The sequence below is a fragment of the Rhinoderma darwinii genome, chromosome 4, assembly GCF_050947455.1.
Source record: "Rhinoderma darwinii isolate aRhiDar2 chromosome 4, aRhiDar2.hap1, whole genome shotgun sequence".
Classification (NCBI taxonomy): domain Eukaryota; kingdom Metazoa; phylum Chordata; class Amphibia; order Anura; family Rhinodermatidae; genus Rhinoderma; species Rhinoderma darwinii.
The window spans coordinates 3677646-3701696 of record NC_134690.1 but is presented as its reverse complement, the minus strand read 5'-3'; the positions used below and the strand labels follow the sequence as shown (position 1 = coordinate 3701696).

Below are 24051 nucleotides of genomic sequence, written 5' to 3'. Positions count from 1 at the left end.
GAATTCCTTGAGGGGTGTAGTTTCCGAAATGGGGTCACTTCTGGTGGGTTTTCATTGCTTTGTTACCTCTGGGGTTCTGCAAATGCAACATGGCACCCGAAAACCAATCCAGCAAAATCTGGACTCCAACAAACACATAGCGCTCCTTTCCTTCTGAGCCCTCCAATGGGCCCAAACGGCAGTTTATCACCACAAATGGGGTATTGCCACACTCAGGACAAATTGGGTAACAAAATTAGGTCTTTTGTTCCCTGTGAAAATCAGAAATTTTGATAAAAAATGACATCTTATTGGAAAAAATTACATTTTTTTAATTTCACAGCCCCATTCAAATATGCGCTGTGTAAAAACTGTGGGGTCAAAATGGTAACAACAACCATAAATGAATTCCTTGAGGGGTGTAGTTTCCGAAATGGGGTCACTTTTGGGGGATTCCTACTGTTTTGGCACCTCAACACCTCTTCAAACCTGACATGCAGCCTAAAATATATTCTAATAAAAAAGAGGCCTCAAAATGCACTAGGTGCTTCTTTGTTCTGGGGCTTCTGTTTCAGTCCATTGGGACACTAGGGCCACATGTCGGACATTTCTAAAAACTGCAGAATCTGGACAATACATATTTAGTGGTGTTTCTCTGGTAAAACCTTCTGTGTTACAGAAAGAAATGTAATACAATTGAAATTCAGCAAGAAAAATGAAATTTGCAAATTTCACCTCCACTTTGCTTTAATTCCTGTGAAATGCCTGAAGGGTTAAATAAACTTTCTAAATGCTGTTTTGAATACTTTGAGGGGTCTAGTTTTCAAAATGGGGTGTTTTATGGGGGTTTCTAATACATAGGCCCCTCAAAGCCTCTTCAGAACTCAAGAGGTACCTTAAAAAAAATGCTTTTGAAATTTTCTTAAAAATATGAGAAATTGCTGTTTATGTTCTAAGTCTTGTAACGTCCAAGAAAAATAAAAGAATGTTCAGAAAACGATGCCAATCTAAAGTAGACATATGGGAAATGTGAGCTAGTAACTATTTTGGGTGGTATAACCGTCTGTTTTACAAGCAGATGCATTAAAATTCTGAAAAATGCTATTTTTTATAAATGTTCTCTACATTTTGCAATTTTTCACCAATAAACACTGAATATATCGTCCACATTTTACAACTAACATAAAGCCCAAAGTGTCACGAGAAAACAATCTCAGAATCGCTTGGATAGGTTTAAGCATTCCGACGTTATTATCACATAAAGTGAAATATGTCAGATTTCAAAAATGGTCTCTGAGCCTTAAGGCCAAAACAAGGCTGCGTCCTTAAGGGGTTAATAAATGTAAAGCTGCAGGTACCACTGTTATTACCAGCCACAGGTATCCCTGTTATAACCAGACATAGTTACCCCTACATTTACCAACCACAGTTCATACCACAATTCAAAATCACAGTTCAATATAATTACCAGCGCTGGGGACTGACTAGAAAAGGTGTGAGGAGGGGTGGGGACTGACTAGAGAAGGGGTGAGGAGGAGTTGGGTCTGACTAGGAAAGGGATGAGGAGGGTTAGAGCCTGATTAAAGGAGGGATGAGGAGGGGTGGGGTCGGCCTAGAGAAGGGGTGAGGAGGGGTGGAGTCTGACTAGAGAAGGGGTGAGGAGGGGTGAGGAAGAGTGAGGAGGGGTGAGGAAAGGTGGAATCTGACTAGAGAAGGTCTGATGAGTGGTGTGGACTGTCTAGCGAAAGGGTGAGAAGGTGGGGTCTGACTAGAGAAGGGGTGAAAAGGGGTGGGGTCTGACTAGAGGAGGGGTGAGGAGGGATGGGCTCTGACTAGGGAAGGGATGAGGAGGGGTGGAGTTTGACTAGATAATGGATTAGGAGGGTGGGGTCTGACTAGAGAAGCGGTGAGGAGGGGTGGGGTGTGACTAGAGGACGGGTGAGGAGGGGTGGGGATCTGACTATAGGAAACTCTTTGGCTGCTGGCTGGAGTTTTTTTTTACTTGATCAACTACCCATGATCAGGGAGAGGTTAGTGGAGAACATTAGTCTTTATATGTTACTTTTTACAACGTGTTGGTGTTTGTGTCAGCACCGAACTCAAACTTACTTTGACCTTACCAGGATTGTGCTACATGCTGACACTTCTAATAAGACATGTTGCCCTTTTCCTCACCCAAGTAACTGAAAATCTAAAATCCTAATACATGGTCAGTAAACACCTCAAACATTGACTACATGGTGAAGGTATCAACACCAAAACCAAACCAAGAGCATTGGGGTCTGTGCCCATCAATGTTATTACTTTTCAAAATCATCTTATTGCAATTTGTTCTATCAAGTAATTACCCGTTGTCTGTATTTCTGGAGAAGAGCGGTCTTATCATCAGATCGTCTGTCTGTAGACATGTGTAGATCGTGTAGAGCTTGAGCCAATAAGTAAACAGCTTTATACACTCGGTCAGAGAGTCCTTCGCCAGCAAAGCTAAACAAATCTTTTTTCAGTTGTGTCTCAGAACAGTTATGAAGAGATATATTGTATAAGGATTGATGAATTTCATTCATTTGATGATCTCTTGATAAACAGTGCAGAATAAACAACCATATATGAGCCAGTAACATATCTTCTGGATGACTTATGGTCTGGAAACTTTCATAGAAGCTTCTCATATCTGGTACAGGCAGTGGAGAAGGTTCAAGAGCCAAGCTCCCATTAAATTCTTCTCTGTATCTCTCCACAAGAAATTTCAGTGAAGCAAAAGCCGGACCAAAGACCAGAGTCTTATCATGGAGCACACCTTGTATTGCCTTCAACCGATCTGAAAGATGTGGAGTATATGTCCCACAGAGTATAATAACCCGGGCTGATGACTGTCTAATAATCTCAGAGGTACTTCTTCTAATATTATCTATAAAATCTAGGTGCACATACTGTACTTTTATGGTGTAGGCCACACAGATTCCATTCATGGTCAGATATTGTGTCAAAAGCTGCATCTCTTCAGTACCACTCTCATCATCTGAAAATAGGATTCCAACCCATGTCCATCTAAAGAACTGGATCATCTTAGATAACAGCAAGTAAAACTTCTGGTCACTTTGAATTGTTCGGTAAAATGTTGGGTAAAGATTTCGATTGTTTAGAACAGAACTTGTAGCTCCGAAGCTGATCTACAGAAGATGGTGACACGTAAGAAATCAATAGAAGAAAAGTTATATGATGTCATCGGTACAACAGCTAAAATATGTTTAGAAAAGGTCAGAAGAGTGAACACAATTTATATTAAGAAAAGGGTCTGGAACATAAGGATCGAACCAAGGTATATGAAATCCCGGGTGTACGGACAAAGACTAAGACTGTTCACATCTGCATTCAGAGCAGGTTACAACATATGTCACAACACAATGGTGAATGCAGTGCTACTTTTGGACAATGTGACGGAACCTGATGGACCCCATTATAGGTCAATGTGGGTCCAGTAATATCCTTGGTGTAAAGAGACATATAGGTATATATATAATCAATACCAGGATAAGTCATGCCGGCCACAGGTAAGTCATTCATCCTGGCAGTGATTATATAAATACTTTTTGGTCTCTTTACACCGAGGATCTTGTTCTAGACATTGAACCTCGTCTGATGGGCCACTAATATATAGACTGTGACTTGATATTTATGTGGCTGGGGCTGTGGTCGTCTTCATCTCAGGTTGTTTCTAAGTATCTTTTTTAACTCTTTGTATATACAGCTTTTGTAGGGGGGGTTCTCCAAATGTATGGAATAATAGAGATTGTTACTTTTGGACTATTTGGTCTGTGTGGTTTATAATTGTTTTGAGCTCTGATATATATTTTGGTCTTACTTGTGAAAATATTTTTGTGTCTTGCTTTTCAAGTGATGCTCCGGATATAAACAGTGGAGTCCCATTATTATGATCAGCAGCTAATATCCAGAGTAACCGCCGTGTGCAGCACGGACAGCAGCTAGACAGGCTGGGAGTGATCAATAAGGTGCTGGTCGGTGGTCTCAGGTATCTGGAGCCGTGCTGACTGCAGAGCATCCCGCATTAGCTGGAGGTTGCGTGGGGGAGGATCCATGGAGACGACAAGATGATAAAAGATACAGCCACCTTGTGATTCGTCAGTTCTTACCATGTGATCGGGACTAGTTACACAGCTCTTCTCTTTATGAATAAGCTCTTTATACGCTCTCCTTTTGGATGGATCACATCATGTGATCGGCTTTGGTTACATAGTTTCCCCTGCTTATGAATTAGTTCATCTTCGTTCCTTTCTGGATGGATCCTACCCCCCGATCCTCTTACTCTGGTATCGGGATATTTGTAGTTCTTTTTAGTGGCATTTACTTATAGAGGTCATTGCTTTGTACTATATGGATACATCATGTTTGTCATTTTGATAATATTTTGTACATTCATTTAGGGGATCTCTGAACATCAATTATGTTTCCTCTGCATATGTCGGTATTTTTATATTATTTTATATTGTTTTATATTTATTTTTTTATAATGTTGTTATACCGCACCTGTTTGTTAGGGGATAATACAATTACATTGAATTTTATTCATTTTTAAATGGTTTAAAAGACATCTGTGATACCCGCCTTACGTGCCCCAAAATAAGCCGATACAGTGAAACCCAGGGTCGGGCTGACTTGGCATGCCACGTTTTTTTACTACACGTTATTTTATAACTCTTGTTTGTGAGTACAAATAAACCTTCCATTTTTACACTTTACTGGCAGGATTACTCTATTGTGGGAGTGGCTATTATTATTTAAAGCACCTGCTCACTCCTTCATCAGAGTTTCTGACCTGGCTGTGACCATTTGTAAGTATGGCCTTTTTCGGTGGTTTTGTATATGTCCCCTTGTTTTTATCGGTTCTGTCTGTACATCAGGAACATTCTGTTCCATTTAAGGAGTTAGGGACTCGCAAGTCTGGGGATCCTTGTCGTGGATTGCGAGCTTGCGTCCTTTTGGCCAAAATGATTACTCATACCCCAGGTATTTTTCATTACTACGTATATTTGCTTCACTTGGACACAGTCGGGTCTTTGATGCTGGGAGAGCATGGTGTGTTGTTGTTTGGCATAGCAAGCAGGGTAGCCCGCTCTATGAACTATCAAGGCGTCACAAATAGGCTTCTACTTGGCTATACACGTTGTGCCTCATGACGTACACACTATCCCTCCATGTTTCACACACTTGCACCCCATTATCCATTTATTTCTATTGAGGCACTTCACTCATTACTGCCCCCTATATTTCACTTATAGTATTACACTTGCACACACACTATTCATTTATTATTTCTTACTACACATCCCATGCACCACACACCACTCCCCTCAAGACCAGTGGGAGTGGCTATTATTATTTAAAGCACCTGCTCACTCCTTCATCAGCGTTTCTGACCTGGCTGTGACCATTTGTAAGTATGGCATTTTTCGGTGGTTTTGTATATTACTCTATTGTTGTTGGCTGATTTGAAATATCTTAAAGGAGCCGGGACGGCTGTAGAACTATTGATCCCAGCAGTTCTTACAAGTGTTCCTTCATGAATCTCCAGGACCTGATCCTACCAATTCCTTAGTATTGACCAGTCATTATAATATGTAAGGGAATGCCACCTACTTGTGAGTATCCGTATAATGCCAGTATCTGAGCCATGGACACGGTAGTTTCTGAACTGTGATCTCCAATAAAACCAGCTACCTTTCTCTGCCCGGTACAGGAATAATTGGGGACAGTCGTTCTCGGTCCTGATAAAATCTGTAGGACACTTTTCACCGCTTTCTTGCTATCGGAGCACGAGTCGTATACGTGATATCCGAGGGAGATATTAGGTAAAATTGTCTGATCTCGGTTAATTTCCTCAATGGCGAAACGGAAAGTCAGAAGATACTTGTAATACAGAGGCACGGGTCTGTGGAGATGATAGAAAATGATATAAAAGGTGACTGTGATAGTGTAAGAGGTTCAATCACACACAGACCAGAGAAAAATAGAAATTAAGATCTGCGGTCAAGGATGATAGACACGGACTCTAATAACAGTATAGAAATCCTGGTAGATCACAATGTGACCCGAAAACTACCGGCTCCCCTAAGTAACCAACCCCCATGACCAATGTGTGTCCAGGAGTCAGTGAGACAGTCCCCAATACCTGGCACCTCCCAGAATGCAACACGTGTCCTGATAGATAGGATCAATCATAGATTGTTTGTGCCTGGACTTCAGTGCTGACCTACGACATGAAATTGGCACAAGATGGAGAACTAGACTGGAGTAGAGAACAGTGGAGGACAATGGGGAGACAACCTGATACATTTCACTGAGACGTCCTGACGTCTGCTGTAAACCAAAGCTCTAGAACTGCAGCAGCTCAGACAAGATGGCCGCCCCATAACCATGTAAAGACAATAGAATAAAAATAGCAATAAAAAAAAATACACAGATTAGAAATAAATTCTTCAATATAGATTCATAATTAGTAAATAAAAAATGATGCATCTCCTTTAAGATCAAGTTGGTATTGGAGGTGTGGCCAGAGTAATAATGGGTGGGGCCAGGCTGGCGCCTATGTCTGGTACATTTTCTGTAGAGTGTGTTCCTCCTCTGGCTTTTTGGTTGGGGCTCCTCCATAGCTAGTCATGATAGTGACCACTAGTGTAATAACAGGTGCCTCTAGCAGCGGCGGGGCGGCTACTTCTACTCCTTAGCTGGTATCTGGGTTTGTCTGTCTGCTGTATCCTCCATAGCTGTGGTTCTGGGTAGTCCTGCTGTTCCTCTCTGTTGTCACCTGCTGGTCCAGGCTTGTGTATATACAGGATCTCATGTCTCCTGTTGGCTCAGTAATCATGGCGTGTGCGGAGGTTCGTTGCTTTCAGCGACCTGCTTTGGTTTACGTTATATTCCATGATATTAAACAAGGCTAATACATAAATGAAAAATAAATTGTCTACACACTTCCAGGTACCAGTCATAGTCAGGAAACACACCGTGCCCAGGCAAGTCCTATACAAGAAGTACTAAACAACACACTGAACATTTCCTTAAAAAAGAAAGTGTGGGCATAAATGAATTTCCTGAAAAAAATGATGGTTACACTGACCGGTTACACTTAACACGCGTTTGATGGCTGATCGCCGTGCTGACATATTTTTTAAAAGGGGGTTGTATTCATGAGACAAATAGAGAGGAAATTTTGTCTGTAATGATCACTTGGATAATTTTGTCTAAACTTCTAATAATTAAATTACCCTCTTAAAAAAATGGTGTTTGGTCTGTATCTGGGTGGGATAGAAATGGGTTAAATACATTATAATAACAACAGTATTAGAATATGCACTAGAGGAGTGAAATATACCACAATGGAGCTGGGAATACGGAAAAGAGAGTACAAGTTTTTTTGTTTTTTAAACCTTCTTTTTCATCAATAGGTGTAAAATATTGTCTGCAGTTTCTCCCATCCCTTCCCTTTATCCCATCCCTTCCCTTGCTCCCATCCCTCCCCTTTCTCCCATCCTTTCCCTTTCTCCCATCCTTTTCCTTTATCCCATCTCTTTGCTTTCTCCATCCCTTCCATTTCTCCCATCATTTGCCTTTTAACCATCCCTTCCATTTCTTCCATCCCTTCCCTTTCTCCCATCCTTTGCCTTTCTACCATCCCTTATCTTTCTCCCATCCCTTCTATTTCTTCCATCCTTTCCCTTTCTCCTATTGCTTCCCTTTCTTCCATCCCATCCCTTTCTCTCAGCCTTTCCCTTTTTCTCACCCTTCCCTTTCTGCCATCCCTTGGTTGATCTTGCCATCTTTTTTTTACCGTACTATGTGACTATGTAAGTCCACAAATGTCCTCCCAATAGTAAAATGAAGACAATACACATTCTTACCGCTCAATGTTTGGCTTAAGAAATGCAACGTCCAGGTGGCATGGCTACGACGATGGTGGGTGCAGACTTGTCTTGCAGGAGCTCCGCCGAGCCAGACACGATCGGCTGCCATTCTCCCACTCATTACCGATGGAGGCGATATCGCCAGCTGGGTTGAGTTCCCCTCCCCTACGGGAACAAAAAGACCCCGGGTTGACACGAATCCGGGCTACTAAAGTGTTGGGGCCTAGTGAGGAGACTGGATCCCCGGCCTCAATTTTTGCAGTGGTTGCCCGCCGATTCCCATCGATACCGGCCTGCCTTCCACAGGTAACGGAGCCCGATGTAGAGGGGCGACCTCACCTCTGTGACCTGCTTCCACAGCAGCTGCCACACTCCGGGACGAATCGGAGCTCCAGTTCTTTGCGGCCTGGTAAGAGGGCCGAATGCCCGGCCTTGATTTTGAACCGGCGGCCGGCAGGAGCATACTGCAGCGGACCCAACCTGTACTGGGGAGTGATTCAAAGGAGGCTGCAATACCATTCTGCTCCTACAAGGCCTGGAAGTCCTCAGCATATGCTAGTAAGCCTCACCTGGAGCTGTGCCCCAGGTCAAGGGCCTTCATACAGCAAATACCCCATCTGCTCAGATTCCCTCTGCCTGCTAGCGACACCCCAAAGGGACTTCCACTTCTGCCCTTGTATGAACTTGGCGGTCCTCCAACAGGCACTACCTGTCAAACCCGGATCTCCCTATCTCACTCGCCGCTCCCTGCCTCACAACACCTGACTGACATGCCTTGCCTTCTACATTGGCCCCCGCACGCTGCATGGCTCTCCTGCCCCCTGGTAGCTGGACTACCCTCCCGCAATTCAAAACTGGCAATTCCAGGCAGATCCAGGCAATTGTACAACTGTATAACTTTGCTTTCCAATACCGTCCTAATTGTATAACTATCCATAGCTGTTCTTACTTCAACATACACGTCTAAACTTTTAACAAATGTGATTGCAACGCAGACTTTTCATACCCGGCTCACTCTGCGGTATCTACAAAGCAATATGGTGAAAATTGGTCAGGCAAAACACGGAGACCCTCCCTCTACCCCCAAACAGAAGAAATCCCTACCTGACATGGATAAATTCCTGAAAAGGCACTCGCCCCAGCGATCTATACCTTCCACTAAAAAGACATGTGTGTCCACTGAACACTGCAACACTTCAGATGCGCAGAAGAAGAGGTGGCGCCTGACCCACCTTCAATGATCTCCATTTCTACTAAAGTCATACAAAAGATTATTGAGAAAGCCCTACAACCCGTGATGCGGGAATTTGCCGATATTAAACAGGAAGTCCAACACATTGGAGCTAGGGTTGAGCTTCTTGAAGAAACCCAAACCACTCTTCTAACTCATGGCGATGCGACCTCTTCTGCTCTCATGGCGTGTCAGACTCACCTCAATTCTCTACATACCTATTTGGAAGATCAGGACAACAGGGGGCGATGCAAGAATCTCAGGATAAGTGGAATGCCTGAAAATTTCCCTCCGCATGAGACCTTGTCCATGACTAAGAAAATCCTGGACTTTGTCTTTAGCCCAGAATCACCCTCAGACCTACAGATTGAAAGAGCTCACAGGGCCCTCCGCCCACAACCAAAGGAAGGTGAACCACCAAGGGATATCGTATGCAAACTGCTGTCCTTCCATGTTAAAGAAGCAGTACTCTGCAAGGCAAGAGACATGCCAGATCTTATATTTGAGGGACATAAACTGTCTTTTTTTCAGGATATTTCCCCGACCACACTGTCCAAACGAAGGTTGCTGAGAGTTGTCATGGAACGAATACGGAACCTAAAAATACCATATAAGTGGCTCTCCCTTTTGGCCTATCCTACCATTTCCAAGGTCAGCTGTTCATTGTCCGTTCGCCTGAAGATTTAGAGCAGGCTTGTCCTCCACTTGACCTCAACCACACCGCCATCCCATTTTGACAACCATATACAGATATAGCTTCTCTTCCCTCTCTGCCTAAACCTGATGTCTGGATGAAACCCAGATCCCGCCCACGGAAGAAGAGACCGGCAAACAATCCATCATGATAGACTTGCTGCCCAGTCTATGAATGTCTTCTATTCGTATACATAATCTGTCTGTCTAAGGGGAGAGAAAAGACATGGACCGCACATCCACTGTATACAATGATCAATTGCGGCTAGGCAAAATATATAAATATGAACGAGAGGTTCTTTGTAACATTTTGATCAAATTGTATGCAAGCCCACTTGCCACTTCACGGCGGCCTCTGAAAGTGGGTCCCTACTCTAACGGTTGCAGCACCGCATGGCGGCTACCGCCACCGCAGCGCCGCTCCTGCAGAGGGAGCAACCCAGGGGCCCAAAAGCACCCATGCCTTCAGACCGTGCCAAGCCTCCTTGGCTCTGGGCCACGTCCCCCCACAAGTGCAGCACTACAGCAACAGACACCACCACACAGCACCACAACATGTGAACAGATGGAAATGAGCTCACCTTGCCATGCGCCCCCAGTGGCCAACTGAGAGTACAAGCAGGAGCAGGAACACTTATCAGGTCATTCCTAAATTAAAATCAGCTGGGCCAAAAATGTGGAGTGCTGGTACCAAGTAAAACAAAAAAACAGAGGGGATAGACTCTGTATAATGATATCCAAGGGGAGAGAAAAGACATGGACCGCACATCCACTGTATACAATGATCAATTGCGGCTAGGCAAAATATATAAATATGAACGAGAGGTTCTTTGTAACATTTTGATCAAATTGTATGCAAGCCCACTTGCCACTTCACGGCGACCTCTGAAAGTGGGTCCCTACTCTAACGGTTGCAGCACCGCATGGCGGCTACCGCCACCGCAGCGCCGCTCCTGCAGAGGGAGCAACCCAGGGGCCCAAAAGCACCCATGCCTTCAGACCGTGCCAAGCCTCCTTGGCTCTGGGCCACGTCCCCCCACAAGTGCAGCACTACAGCAACAGACACCACCACACAGCACCACAACATGTGAACAGATGGAAATGAGCTCACCTTGCCATGCGCCCCCAGTGGCCAACTGAGAGTACAAGCAGGAGCAGGAACACTTATCAGGTCATTCCTAAATTAAAATCAGCTGGGCCAAAAATGTGGAGTGCTGGTACCAAGTAAAACAAAAAAACAGAGGGGATAGACTCTGTATAATGATATCCAAGGGGAGAGAAAAGACATGGACCGCACATCCACTGTATACAATGATCAATTGCGGCTAGGCAAAATATATAAATATGAACGAGAGGTTCTTTGTAACATTTTGATCAAATTGTATGCAAGCCCACTTGCCACTTCACGGCGACCTCTGAAAGTGGGTCCCTACTCTAACGGTTGCAGCACCGCATGGCGGCTACCGCCACCGCAGCGCCGCTCCTGCAGAGGGAGCAACCCAGGGGCCCAAAAGCACCCATGCCTTCAGACCGTGCCAAGCCTCCTTGGCTCTGGGCCACGTCCCCCCACAAGTGCAGCACTACAGCAACAGACACCACCACACAGCACCCTGGGTTGCTCCCTCTGCAGGAGCGGCGCTGCGGTGGCGGTAGCCGCCATGCGGTGCTGCAACCGTTAGAGTAGGGACCCACTTTCAGAGGTCGCCGTGAAGTGGCAAGTGGGCTTGCATACAATTTGATCAAAATGTTACAAAGAACCTCTCGTTCAAATTTATATATTTTGCCTAGCCGCAATTGATCATTGTATACAGTGGATGTGCGGTCCATGTCTTTTCTCTCCCCTTGGATATTATTATACAGAGTCTATCCCCTCTGTTTTTTTGTTTTACTTGGTACCAGCACTCCACACTTTTGGCCCAGCTGATTTTAATTTAGGAATGACCTGATAAGTGTTCCTGCTCCTGCTTGTACTCTCAGTTGGCCACTGGGGGCGCATGGCAAGGTGAGCTCATTTCCATCTGTTCACATGTTGTGGTGCTGTGTGGTGGTGTCTGTTGCTGTAGTGCTGCACTTGTGGGGGGACGTGGCCCAGAGCCAAGGAGGCTTGGCACGGTCTGAAGGCATGGGTGCTTTTGGGCCCCTGGGTTGCTCCCTCTGCAGGAGCGGCGCTGCGGTGGCGGTAGCCGCCATGCGGTGCTGCAACCGTTAGAGTAGGGACCCACTTTCAGAGGTCGCCGTGAAGTGGCAAGTGGGCTTGCATACAATTTGATCAAAATGTTACAAAGAACCTCTCGTTCAAATTTATATATTTTGCCTAGCCGCAATTGATCATTGTATACAGTGGATGTGCGGTCCATGTCTTTTCTCTCCCCTTGGATATTATTATACAGAGTCTATCCCCTCTGTTTTTTTGTTTTACTTGGTACCAGCACTCCACACTTTTGGCCCAGCTGATTTTAATTTAGGAATGACCTGATAAGTGTTCCTGCTCCTGCTTGTACTCTCAGTTGGCCACTGGGGGCGCATGGCAAGGTGAGCTCATTTCCATCTGTTCACATGTTGTGGTGCTGTGTGGTGGTGTCTGTTGCTGTAGTGCTGCACTTGTGGGGGGACGTGGCCCAGAGCCAAGGAGGCTTGGCACGGTCTGAAGGCATGGGTGCTTTTGGGCCCCTGGGTTGCTCCCTCTGCAGGAGCGGCGCTGCGGTGGCGGTAGCCGCCATGCGGTGCTGCAACCGTTAGAGTAGGGACCCACTTTCAGAGGTCGCCGTGAAGTGGCAAGTGGGCTTGCATACAATTTGATCAAAATGTTACAAAGAACCTCTCGTTCAAATTTATATATTTTGCCTAGCCGCAATTGATCATTGTATACAGTGGATGTGCGGTCCATGTCTTTTCTCTCCCCTTGGATATAATCTGTCTGTCTGCCTAAAGAGATATTGCCTTAACCTTCTTTTTTTTCTCAGGTTGTTTGAGATGTGTTTTCTTCCACTGCTTTGCTACATTCTGTCTTGAAACATAGATGTCTGAGCGCCAGGAAGACACGAGTTCACAGGTGCATATCCTTATACACTTGTTCACACTTCTCCCCGCCACCTCACCTCTCCACCAGTTCTTAACTGACTGATATGGCACTGTAGATCAGTGCAAAGATTCTTACCTAAACATTTGGAAGTCGTTTATTTGTCATTGTTATTTTTTCTGTATTTCTCATTTTCATTTTTCCATTGTGTACTTATGTCACGTATTCTAATCACAACACTGAACGTCAAGGGCTTCAACTCACCTACTAAGCACTCCCAAGTTATCCACCCCCTTAAGAGAATGGATTTGTCTGTGCTCCTGCTGCAGGAAACCCACTTTTTGAAATGTAAAGTTCCAAACCTTCCTAAATCACCTTACACTACATGGTTCCACTCATGCAATGATAGTGGCAAACATAATGGAGTCAGTATAGCCCTCCGATCTGACATCCCCTTTGAACTGATTTCCCAGATTTCTCAGTTCTCCGAGGGCCTAACACTTCTGGGGGGGGGGAGACTTTAACATTACCCTTGAGCCTCTTCATGACTCCTCCACGGGAACCTGAGGGGCTATTGAGGGACTATATACAGGATTATGTGACAAAAAAATAGTATTATAAGTGACAGCCAGCACGGTTTTACTAAGGCCATAAGCTACCAAACAAGCCTAATTTGTTTTTATGAAGAGGTGAGCAAAAGCCTAGACAGAGGGGCCTCTGTGGATATAGTGTTTTTGGACTTTGCAAAGGCATTTGTCACTGTCCCCCATAGACGTCTAATGGGTAAATTAAGGACTATAGGTTTAGAAAGTATAGTTTGTAATTGGATTGAGAATTGGCTCAAGGATCGTATCCAGAGAGTTGTGGTCAATGATTCCTACTCTGAATGGTCCCCGGTATAAGTGGTGTACCCCAGGGTTCAGTGCTGGGACCACTATTATTCAACTTATTTATTAATGATATAGAGGATGGGATTAATAGCACTATTTCTATTTTTGCAGATGACACCAAGCTATGTAATATAGTTCAGACTATGGAAGATGTTTTTAAATTGCAGGCAGATTTAAACAAACTAAGTGTTTGGGCGTCCACTTGGCAGATGAAGTTTAATGTAGATAAATGTAAAGTTATGCATCTGGGTACCAACAACCTGCATGCATCATATGTCCTAGGGGGAGCTACACTGGGGGAGTCGCTTGTTGAGAAGGATCTGGGTGTATTTGTAGATAATAAACTAAATAACAGCATGCAATATCAATCAGCTGCTTCAAAGGCCAGCAGGATATTGTCGTGTATTAAAAGAGGCCTGGACTCGCGGGACAGGGATGTAATCTTACCACTTTACAAAGTATTAGTGAGGCCTCATCTAGAATATGCAGTTCATTTCTGGGCTCCAGTTCATGGAAAGGATGCCCTGGAGTTGGAAAAAATACAAAGAAGAGCAACAAAGCTAATAAGGGGCATGGAGAATCTAAGTTATGAGGAAAGATTAAAAGAATTAAACCTATTTAGCCTTGAAAAAAGACGACTAAGGGGGGACATGATTAACTTATATAAATATATGAATGGCACATACAAAAAATATGGTGAAATCCTGTTCCATGTAAAACCCCCTCAAAAATCAAGGGGGCGCTACCTCCGTCTGGAGAAAAAAAGGTTCAACCTGCAGAGGCGACAAGGCTTCTTTACAGTGAGAACTGTGAATCTATGGAATAGCCTACCGCAGGAGCCGTCACAGCAGGGACAGGAGACACCGCAGGAGCTGGTCACAGCAGGGACAGGAGACACCGCAGGAGCCGTCACAGCAGGGACAGGAGACACCGCAGGAGCCGTCACAGCAGGGACAGGAGATGGCTTTAAAAAAGGGTTAGATCATTTCCTAGAACAAAAAAATATTAGCTCCTATGTCAATGTGTAGACATTTTTCCCTTCCCTTTTACCGTCCCTTGGTTGAACTTGATGGACATGTGTCTTTTTTCAGCCGTACTAACTATGTAACTATGTAACTATGTAACCTCTGCTCACGGCTACTCAGGTCTGGGGAAAATCTGCAGACTGCTAACCTCTTTGCGACTGATAGATGTATGGAGATCCTATTACCCCAGTACTAGGGATTACACCTTCTACTCCCAACCCTAACATTCTTACCAAAGATTAAACTACCTATTTATCACGAATAACCAACTCTCTATAGTAGACTCTCCCTCTATAGGCAACATTCTCGTGTCAGACCACGCCCGGATGCCCATGTTTCTCATCATACACACTCTTTTGCCTAGGCAATATAACTGGAAACTTAATGAAACTCTCCTCTACTCTCCACGGAATAAGCAGCAAATTGAGTTAGCGTTGAGATCTTACTTTGCAGAAAATTATACGCCCAATGTCTCCTCCAGCACTATATGGGAAGCTCATAAACCAGTGATCAGAAGGACCCTCATAAGCATGGGTTCGTTTTTGAAGAGAGAGAGGAACAGGGAAATTGATGGCCTCCTTTCCCAAATATCAGACCTTGAAATTCAACAGAAACGCTCCGCAGCTCAGGGGGTTCTCTCCTCGCTTATACTTTGCAGGGAAAAGCTAAAACAATGTTTGAACTTACGCACGGCAAAGGCGTATACCTCTGCTACTCATAAATATTATATGGCATGTTTAGCTAAAAAGAGATGACTGCAAAGCTTTGTGCCCCAAATCCACTCCCCTACTGGAGCTATGCTCGAGCACACTAATGGCATTGCAGCTGAGTTCTGCTCCTTTTATCAACCATTGTATGATCTATGTCCTGAGGAGACACCCAAGGAGCTGGTGGACATAAGCATTATGATTTAGTCTTTCCTAGACTCCCACTCTCTTCGCACCTTATCTAATACAAAAAAAACACGATTTGAATCGCCTTTTACAAGAACTTTGTGACACGCTTTGAAGTATGCCTGCTAGTAAGTCCCCGGGACCTGATGATCTTCCCGCCTCATACTATAAACAGTTTGGAGACATCCTGCTGCCTTTTTTTTCTCAAACTGTGTAACTCGAAGCACATATTTCGCTTATACCAAAAGAGGGTAAAGACCCTTCGTTATGCGGTAGCTATCGCCCATATCACTTTTAAATGTGGATGTTAAATTGTACGCCAAAATCATATCTAATAAGATGCAACCATTACTACCATTCCTGATCGACTCGGAGCAAACTGGTTTTGTTAAGGGTAGAGAGGGTAAACACAACACTATGCGACTTCTCCATTTGATCCAGTACACCACACCAGGTCGAGAAAGATTCCATTAGTTCTGTTGTCTACTGATGCAGAGAAGCCCTTTGATCGGGTGGACTGAACCTATATGGTCTGAGCGCTTTCCCGTTTCAGCTTTCCACAACTCTTCATTCACAGAATCCTATCTCTGTACACTTCCCCACACGCCAAGGTTAGAGTAAATGGCCACCTATCGGGCCTCTTCCAAATCAGGAATGGCACAAGGCAGGGTTATCCGCTCTTTCCCCTGCTTTTTGTCCTCACTATTGAGACCTTGATCCAGAGCATGCGTCAGGAGCCACTTCTTCAAGGGGTCTCCATTGGTGACCGAGTGCACTCCACAGCTGCTTTTGCTGATGACTTGCTTATTTTCTTCACTAACCCCTCCATAGCTCTACCCCGACTTAAAGAGATATTTACCCAATTTGGTGATCTATCCAACTTCAAAATTAATTCTAGCAAGTCCGAAGGTCTTTGTGTCTCCTGCACTCCGGCTCTGTTAACGTCTCTGAAACTGAACTCCCCATTCTCACTGCGTTCGGTCAGCATAAAATACCTGGGAAATAATTTAACTCCCTCACCTGACCACTGGTATCACAATAACTACACACCCTTGCTCTCTGATATTAAAACCACCATCTTGTCTTGGCAAGTCCCATATATTTCTTGGATTGGTAGATCCAACTTACTGAAGATTCCCCTTCCAAAAACCTTTTTTTGCAGGCGTTAGACAACAGTTTTCTCAATACATTTGGAACAATACTAAACCAAAAATAGCATTTATCACCCTTGTCCTTCCTAAACGCTCAGGTGGGATAGGGCTTCCGGATATAGAATCCTATTATCACTCAATACAACTAGCCAGAATTACTGAGTGGTTTAACCATTCGTCAAGTGGACTTGGGGTTCCCGTGGAGGAGGCTACCATAGGCATCCCCCTTACCTTCCTTTTGGGGCTTGACATACATAATGCAGCCCCCTTTTTGTCTAGTAACTCACTTACCGCTGCTTCTTATCAGATGTGGACTAGGGGTGCAGGGATGAAATCCCTGCACCAAATTCCGTCTCCCCTGATGGCGGTTCGAGACCTTGTGCAGTCGCAGTCTGAGAGATTTGGGGAATGCTCTTCCCTTCCTACTGCAGCACATACGATTCCATACTGACTAATGGCTCCGTTCCTACCCTCCATGAATTGCGGTCTCAGCCTGGATTCTCATCCCTCAATTTCCTCTCTTACTTTCACCTCAGAAGATGTTACCTGGAAGCGCTTAGACAGGTACCACTTGACCGCCTGTCATCTTGGATGGAAACAACCCTCCTCCTTTGCTTTTCCTCCTTTTCTGACAAAGACGCCAAGGACATTTGTAGAAACTCCCTTGGGACCTCTAGATGTATTAAACTACAAAAATACTCGTATAAACTGACCTCTAGATGGTAAAAGACTCCTTGGATATTCAATAAAATATGTAGCAACATCTCCCCTGATAGTTGGAGGTGTCATAAAGCCCCGGGAACCTATCTGCATATATGGTGGGACTGTGAAAACATCTCCCCCTTTTGGGATCAGATACAAAATACCCTTAACGCCATTACTCATTCCCCGGTTGTTATTTCCCCTCGAGCAGTGTTTCTCAATCACTTGCCAACATTCCCTAGGGGGGCTCCCAGGGAGCTGTGGTTGCAACTCTTTGCAGCAGCCAAATCTTTGATTCCACTGTATTGGAAAACCGAAGCTGCGCCACCAATAAGCCACTGGCTTAGGAAGGGAGCCCAGCTTTCGTGGATGGAGGAGCTCTTACATCTTCAATATCATTCTCATGCCAAATACCAAAATAATTGGGAACCATGGTTTGCGTTCTGTAAAAATGACTCATTTAACTCCTTCCCGCTATGTGACGTAATAGTCCGTCACAGGAGTTGTACTGTTAATGAAAATTGATGGACTATTACGTCATGTGGTTAACAGGCACCTGTGTCTACAGACACAGGTTTAAGCAGTGATAGCTGCTGTCCTGGACAGCAGACTATCACTGCTCAACGCTGAGGGTCCCTCAGCGGCAATCATCGTGACAGGTCAGTCATTACTGACCGTCGCCATGTTGGAGGTGGCAATCATGCCTCGAGAGGGATGGTGACAAGTGATTGGCTGCTGTCATGGACAGCAACCAATCACTATACATCACTGAGGGACCAATCAGACTAGTTCCTCCTCGGCGATTGCTATGAATGGTCTGTCTATCGTGGCAGACCAATCATATTACACTGGAGGCCATTTTCATTATGAAACCACCCTGTATCCCTCATTGCTGTTGCTGGGAGGGAGAAGAGCGTTTGTGTTGTAGAAAGCTGTGTGCATAAATATATATATATATATATATATATATATATATATATATATATATTTATCACATACTACTACCCCCATCTTCCACCCTTTACCCCCTGATCACTCACCCTAGTGATTACTTTCACTTTGCTGTGATTTTTTTGCTGCTGTTGATCAGTAACTGAATAAGCTGCTGATCACTGTTCAAAACCCTTGCTACAGGGTTTTTCTTTCTTTTACTTTACTTGTAAACCCCTGGGATGAGTATTGCTGTCCTGTGTTCTGATCAGTGACTTAGTTGTCACCGATCGCTTAATACAAGCCTTGCTCTAGCACTTTTTTTGTTTGTTATAAAACAAAATCTTGCTAGTGACGCAAACTCGCCGTCCCCTGGCGGATCAGTGACATCGCCATAACTGATTGCCTAATACAAGCCTTGCTCTAGGTTTTTTACGAGCACTTGTTTTCTTTCTATTGTTATAAAAAAATATATATATATAGAGGTTTCGTTAGGTTGGTTTTGCTAGTGACGCAAACTTGCCTTCTTGCATCCCCTGGCGGATCAGTGACATTGCCCTAACTGATTGCCTAAAACAAGCCTTGCTCTAGGTTTTTTGCGAACACTTTTTTTCTTTTGTTATAAAAAAAACTCCAAAAAACTCCCCAAAAAAAAAATCAAAAAAATATAAAGCTCAAAAAAAGATATAGGAGTTTATTTAAATACATATCTGATAAAGAGCATAATGGCCCATAAAGTATTTACGGCTGAGGAGGCATAAGCCATTATTGCTTCAGACAGCGAGTCCGGGAGTGACCCAGAAGCCCTCTTCTATCTCTCCTCTTCCTCCTCTTCCTCATCAAGTGAGGATGCGGAACCGCCAAGAAGGCGCCCCCGGTCATCTAGTACACCAGCCCCTGAGAGTAGTGACCCCATGTGGATCGCAATCCCCGAGAACTACGAGCCCCAGGTCCCTGAGTTTAGAGGCACCCCAGGGATTCAATTTGAAACGGCAGGGTTACAGGAAATATACTTTTTTAAAGTTTATTTCACTGACGAATGTATTGACCTAATGGTGACCCAAACTAACCTCTATGCCCAACAGTTTATGGCCAGAAAGCCTCATCTAGTTACGCCAAGCCTAACAGATGGACCCCTGTAGACACCATGGAAATGAGGAAGTTCTGGGGTATTGTGCTCAGTATGGGGCTTCTGAAAAAGCCATCCATAAGAACATACTGGAGCACAGATATCTGTACCACACCCCCATGTACCGCATGGCGATGGCCAGGACTCGTTTTGAGATAATTCTCAGATTTTTGCATTACTGCGATAATGCACAGTGCCCACCCCAAAGGGACCCCAGCTTTGACCGCCTATTTAAAATTAGACCACTATTAGAACATTTCAGTGCCAAATTTGCCCAGGTATACTTCCCCAAGAAGTGCATTGCTGTTGACGAGTCCCTAGTTAGTTTTAAAGGGAGGCTTCGATTCCGCCAGTACCTGCCGAATAAGAGGGCAAGGTATGGCGTGAAGATGTACAAGCTGTGCGAAAGTAAATCAGGGTAGACCTACAAATTGTAAAATATATGAAGGGAAGGACACCAATATTCATCCCCTAGAATCCCCCCCCCCCCTTCATGTGAGTTATCGGCAAGATAGTGTGGGATCTGGTGCATCCACTGCTGGACAAGGGCTACTACCTCTACCTGGATAATTACTATACCAGCGTACTACTTTTCAAGAGCCTCGCTTCCAGACGTACAGTGGCATGCGGCACAGTTCACAAGAACCAGAGAAACCTCCCTAAGTCATTGCTCGGGCAAAAACTCAGAAGAGGTGAGAGTTGGGTACAATGCAGCGACAATCTATTGTGTGTTAAGTATAAGGACAAAAGGGATGTCCATATATTGACAACAATACATGGTCATGGCAGCACACCTATCCCTGTATGAGGTACCAGTACAGAGACCCTCAAACCCAATTGCATTATTGACTATAATAAATACATGGAAGGGGTTGATCTCTCAGATCAAGTGTTGCAGCCATACAATGCCATGCAGAAATCAAGGGTGTGGTACAAGAAGCTGGCCGTGCACATCATGCAAATAGCATTGTATAATGCTTACATGCTATTCAGATCTTCAGGCCAGCGGGGAACTTTCCTGGAATTTCAAGAGGTGGTAATAAAGTCCCTTATATTTGGCGATCAGGAAGGGGAGGGACCCAGTAATTCTGGAAGCGAGGCCACGCGCATTGTACCAGGGCAACATTTCCCCAGTGAAGTTCCCCAAACTGGCAAGAAGGGAAAGAGCCAAAAACGGTGCAAGGTATGCTTTAAAAACAGCATAAGAAAAGATACCATCTATCAGTGCAACACGTGCCCTGAGAAGCCAGGACTGTGCGTGAAGGAGTGTTTTAAAATATACCATACGTCTCCGAAATTCTGATCTTGTTGTTGAACCGCCTTTTATATTTACCCTGATTTACTTCGCACCTCCACAGTAGTATTATGCCGCATGCCACTCCTTCCGTTCTTAGGACTGCCGAGTGCTCAAGCCGTACCTGGCAAGACTAGCTGAACACAGCTGCACATATATCAATCCTGCAGATGTTGCCAAGACTAATTTTTAATCCAGGACTTTCTCCCCAAAATGTTATCCAAACTTTCTAATAAAATGTCTTCTTAGCTCTGGTGTGTGCCTAGGCCATACCCAGAAAGACCAGCTGAACACAGCTGCACATATATTAGTCCTGTATTCCTGTGGCTGATCAGTGACATTCATCCAAATGATTCAGATTTCCAACTTTATCCAAATTTGATGCAAATTTATACAAAGTTATATACATTTTTCAGTATAAATGAATACAAATTTTTATACTTAAATCCATTCCAGCAAAATCTAAGCTCCAAAAGCTAACTGGTGCTCCTTCCCTTCTGAGCTCTGCCATGTGCCCAGGCAGCGGATAATAGCCACATGTGGGGTATTGCCGTACTAAGGAGAACCTGCGTAACAATTTATGGTGGAAGTACCTCCAATAATACAAGCTGGGCACAAAATATTGGGCACTGAAATGGCATAATTGTGAAAAATTTGTACTTTTTAATTCTTTGCATCAAATTGTGTAAAACTCCAGTGTAGAGATGAGCGAACCGGGACAACCGAACCCGGTTTCGGTCCGAACATCGTGAAAAGTTCGGTTCGCAGCGAATCCGAACTTCACCGGGTTTGGCCGAACCCGTTTTGACCGAACCCGGGTACATTTTGGCGCCTGCCACATGTAAGATGTAAAATGGAGGATTTCACAATATCACCTGACATCAGGCTACCCCATAATGCCTTGCAAACGGCTCTCCCAGCCAATCGGGAGGCAGCACAGGGGCGGGCTCAAGCCTGCAATAAAAGTCTACGCACGGAGCTCAGCGGCCATTTTACAGACAGGAGCTGTAGGGATAGCATCTCTGTGCAGTTAGGGAAAGCTTTAGGAATCCAGCAATCGAAGGGGCTCATCCACTACAGCGGGAGTCTACTCTCAACATCAAAAATGCAATACAAATTCTCATTTGCCAAGTCAGTGTGTGAATAAGCTTTTAGAAGGGGCTCATCCCCGTTACCGTTAACATAATAATCCAACTTGCAATACAGGCAGCCTTTGTAGTACTACAACACCCAGCATTCCCGGAGTGCACCGCGGCGTGGCTGATAGAAATTCTCATTCATTGCCATTTGCCAAGCCAGTGTGTGAATACGCTTTTAGAAGGGGCTCATCCCGGGCCGTTGCATCCAGCTTGCAATACAGGCAGCTGAGGCAGCCTTTGTAGTACTACAATGCCCAGCATTCCCTGAGTGCACCGCGGCGTGGCTGATAGAAATTCTCATTCATTGCCATTTGCCAAGCCAGTGTGTGAATACGCTTTTAGAAGGGGCTCATCCCCGGCCGTTGCATCCAATTTGAAATACAGGCAGCTGAGGCAGCCTTTGTAGTACTACAACACCCAGCATTCCCTGAGTCAGTGCAGTGGCTGATAGAAATTCTCATTCATTGCCATTTGCCAAGCCAGTGTGTGAATACGCTTTTAGAAGGGGCTCATCCCCGGCCGTTGCATCCAATTTGCAATACAGGCAGCTGAGGCAGCCTTTGTAGTACTACAACGCCCAGCATTCCCTGAGTCAGTGCAGTGGCTGATAGAAATTCTCATTCATTGCCATTTGCCAAGCCAGTGTGTGAATACGCTTTTAGAAGGGGCTCATCCCGGGCCGTTGCATCGAACTTGCAATACAGGCAGCTGAGGCAGCCTTTGTAGTACTACAGCGCCCAGCATTCCCTGAGTCAGTGCAGTGGCTGATAGAAATTCTCATTCATTGCCATTTGCCAAGCCAGTGTGTGAATACGCTTTTAGAAGGGGCTCATCCCCGGCCGTTGCATCCAGCTTGCAATACAGGCAGCTGAGGCAGCCTTTGTAGTACTACAATGCCCAGCATTCCCTGAGTGCACCGCGGCGTGGCTGATAGAAATTCTCATTCATTGCCATTTGCCAAGCCAGTGTGTGAATACGCTTTTAGAAGGGGCTCATCCCCGGCCGTTGCATCCAATTTGAAATACAGGCAGCTGAGGCAGCCTTTGTAGTACTACAACACCCAGCATTCCCTGAGTCAGTGCAGTGGCTGATAGAAATTCTCATTCATTGCCATTTGCCAAGCCAGTGTGTGAATACGCTTTTAGAAGGGGCTCATCCCCGGCCGTTGCATCCAATTTGCAATACAGGCAGCTGAGGCAGCCTTTGTAGTACTACAACGCCCAGCATTCCCTGAGTCAGTGCAGTGGCTGATAGAAATTCTCATTCATTGCCATTTGCCAAGCCAGTGTGTGAATACGCTTTTAGAAGGGGCTCATCCCGGGCCGTTGCATCGAACTTGCAATACAGGCAGCTGAGGCAGCCTTTGTAGTACTACAACGCCCAGCATTCCCTCAGTCAGTGCAGTGGCTGATAGAAATTCTCATTCATTGCCATTTGCCAAGCCAGTGTGTGAATACGCTTTTAGAAGGGGCTCATCCCCGTTACCGTTAACATAAAAATCCAACTTGCAATACAGGCAGCCTTTGTAGTATTACAACGCCCAGCATTCCCTGAGTGCACCGCGGCGTGGCTGATAGAAATTCTCATTCATTGCCATTTGCCAAGCCAGTGTGTGAATACGCTTTTAGAAGGGGCTCATCCCCGTTACCGTTAACATAACAATCCAACTTGCAATACAGGCAGCCTTTGTAGTACTACAACGCCCAGCATTCCCGGAGTGCACCGCGGCGTGGCTGATAGAAATTCTCATTCATTGCCATTTGCCAAGCCAGTGTGTGAATACGCTTTTAGAAGGGGCTCATCCCCGTTACCGTTAACATAACAATCCAACTTGCAATACAGGCAGCCTTTGTAGTACTACAACGCCCAGCATTCCCGGAGTGCACCGCGGCGTGGCTGATAGAAATTCTCATTCATTGCCATTTGCCAAGCCAGTGTGTGAATACGCTTTTAGAAGGGGCTCATCCCCGGCCGTTGCATCCAATTTGAAATACAGGCAGCTGAGGCAGCCTTTGTAGTACTACAACACCCAGCATTCCCTGAGTCAGTGCAGTGGC

General features: G+C 45.0%; 1 protein-coding gene across 1 annotated transcript in view; it reads right to left on the bottom strand.

The window, feature by feature from the left end:
- Window positions 1–24051, bottom strand: part of LOC142759125 (vomeronasal type-2 receptor 26-like) — a 65611-nt gene that overhangs the window by 18361 nt on the left and 23199 nt on the right. Inside the window, exons 3-4 of the mRNA XM_075861003.1 lie at window positions 5635–5926; window positions 2328–3149 (exon numbers count right to left, since the gene is read on the bottom strand). Coding sequence (XP_075717118.1) covers window positions 2328–3149; window positions 5635–5926 — 1114 coding nt within the window. The remainder of the gene's footprint in view (window positions 1–2327; window positions 3150–5634; window positions 5927–24051) is intronic.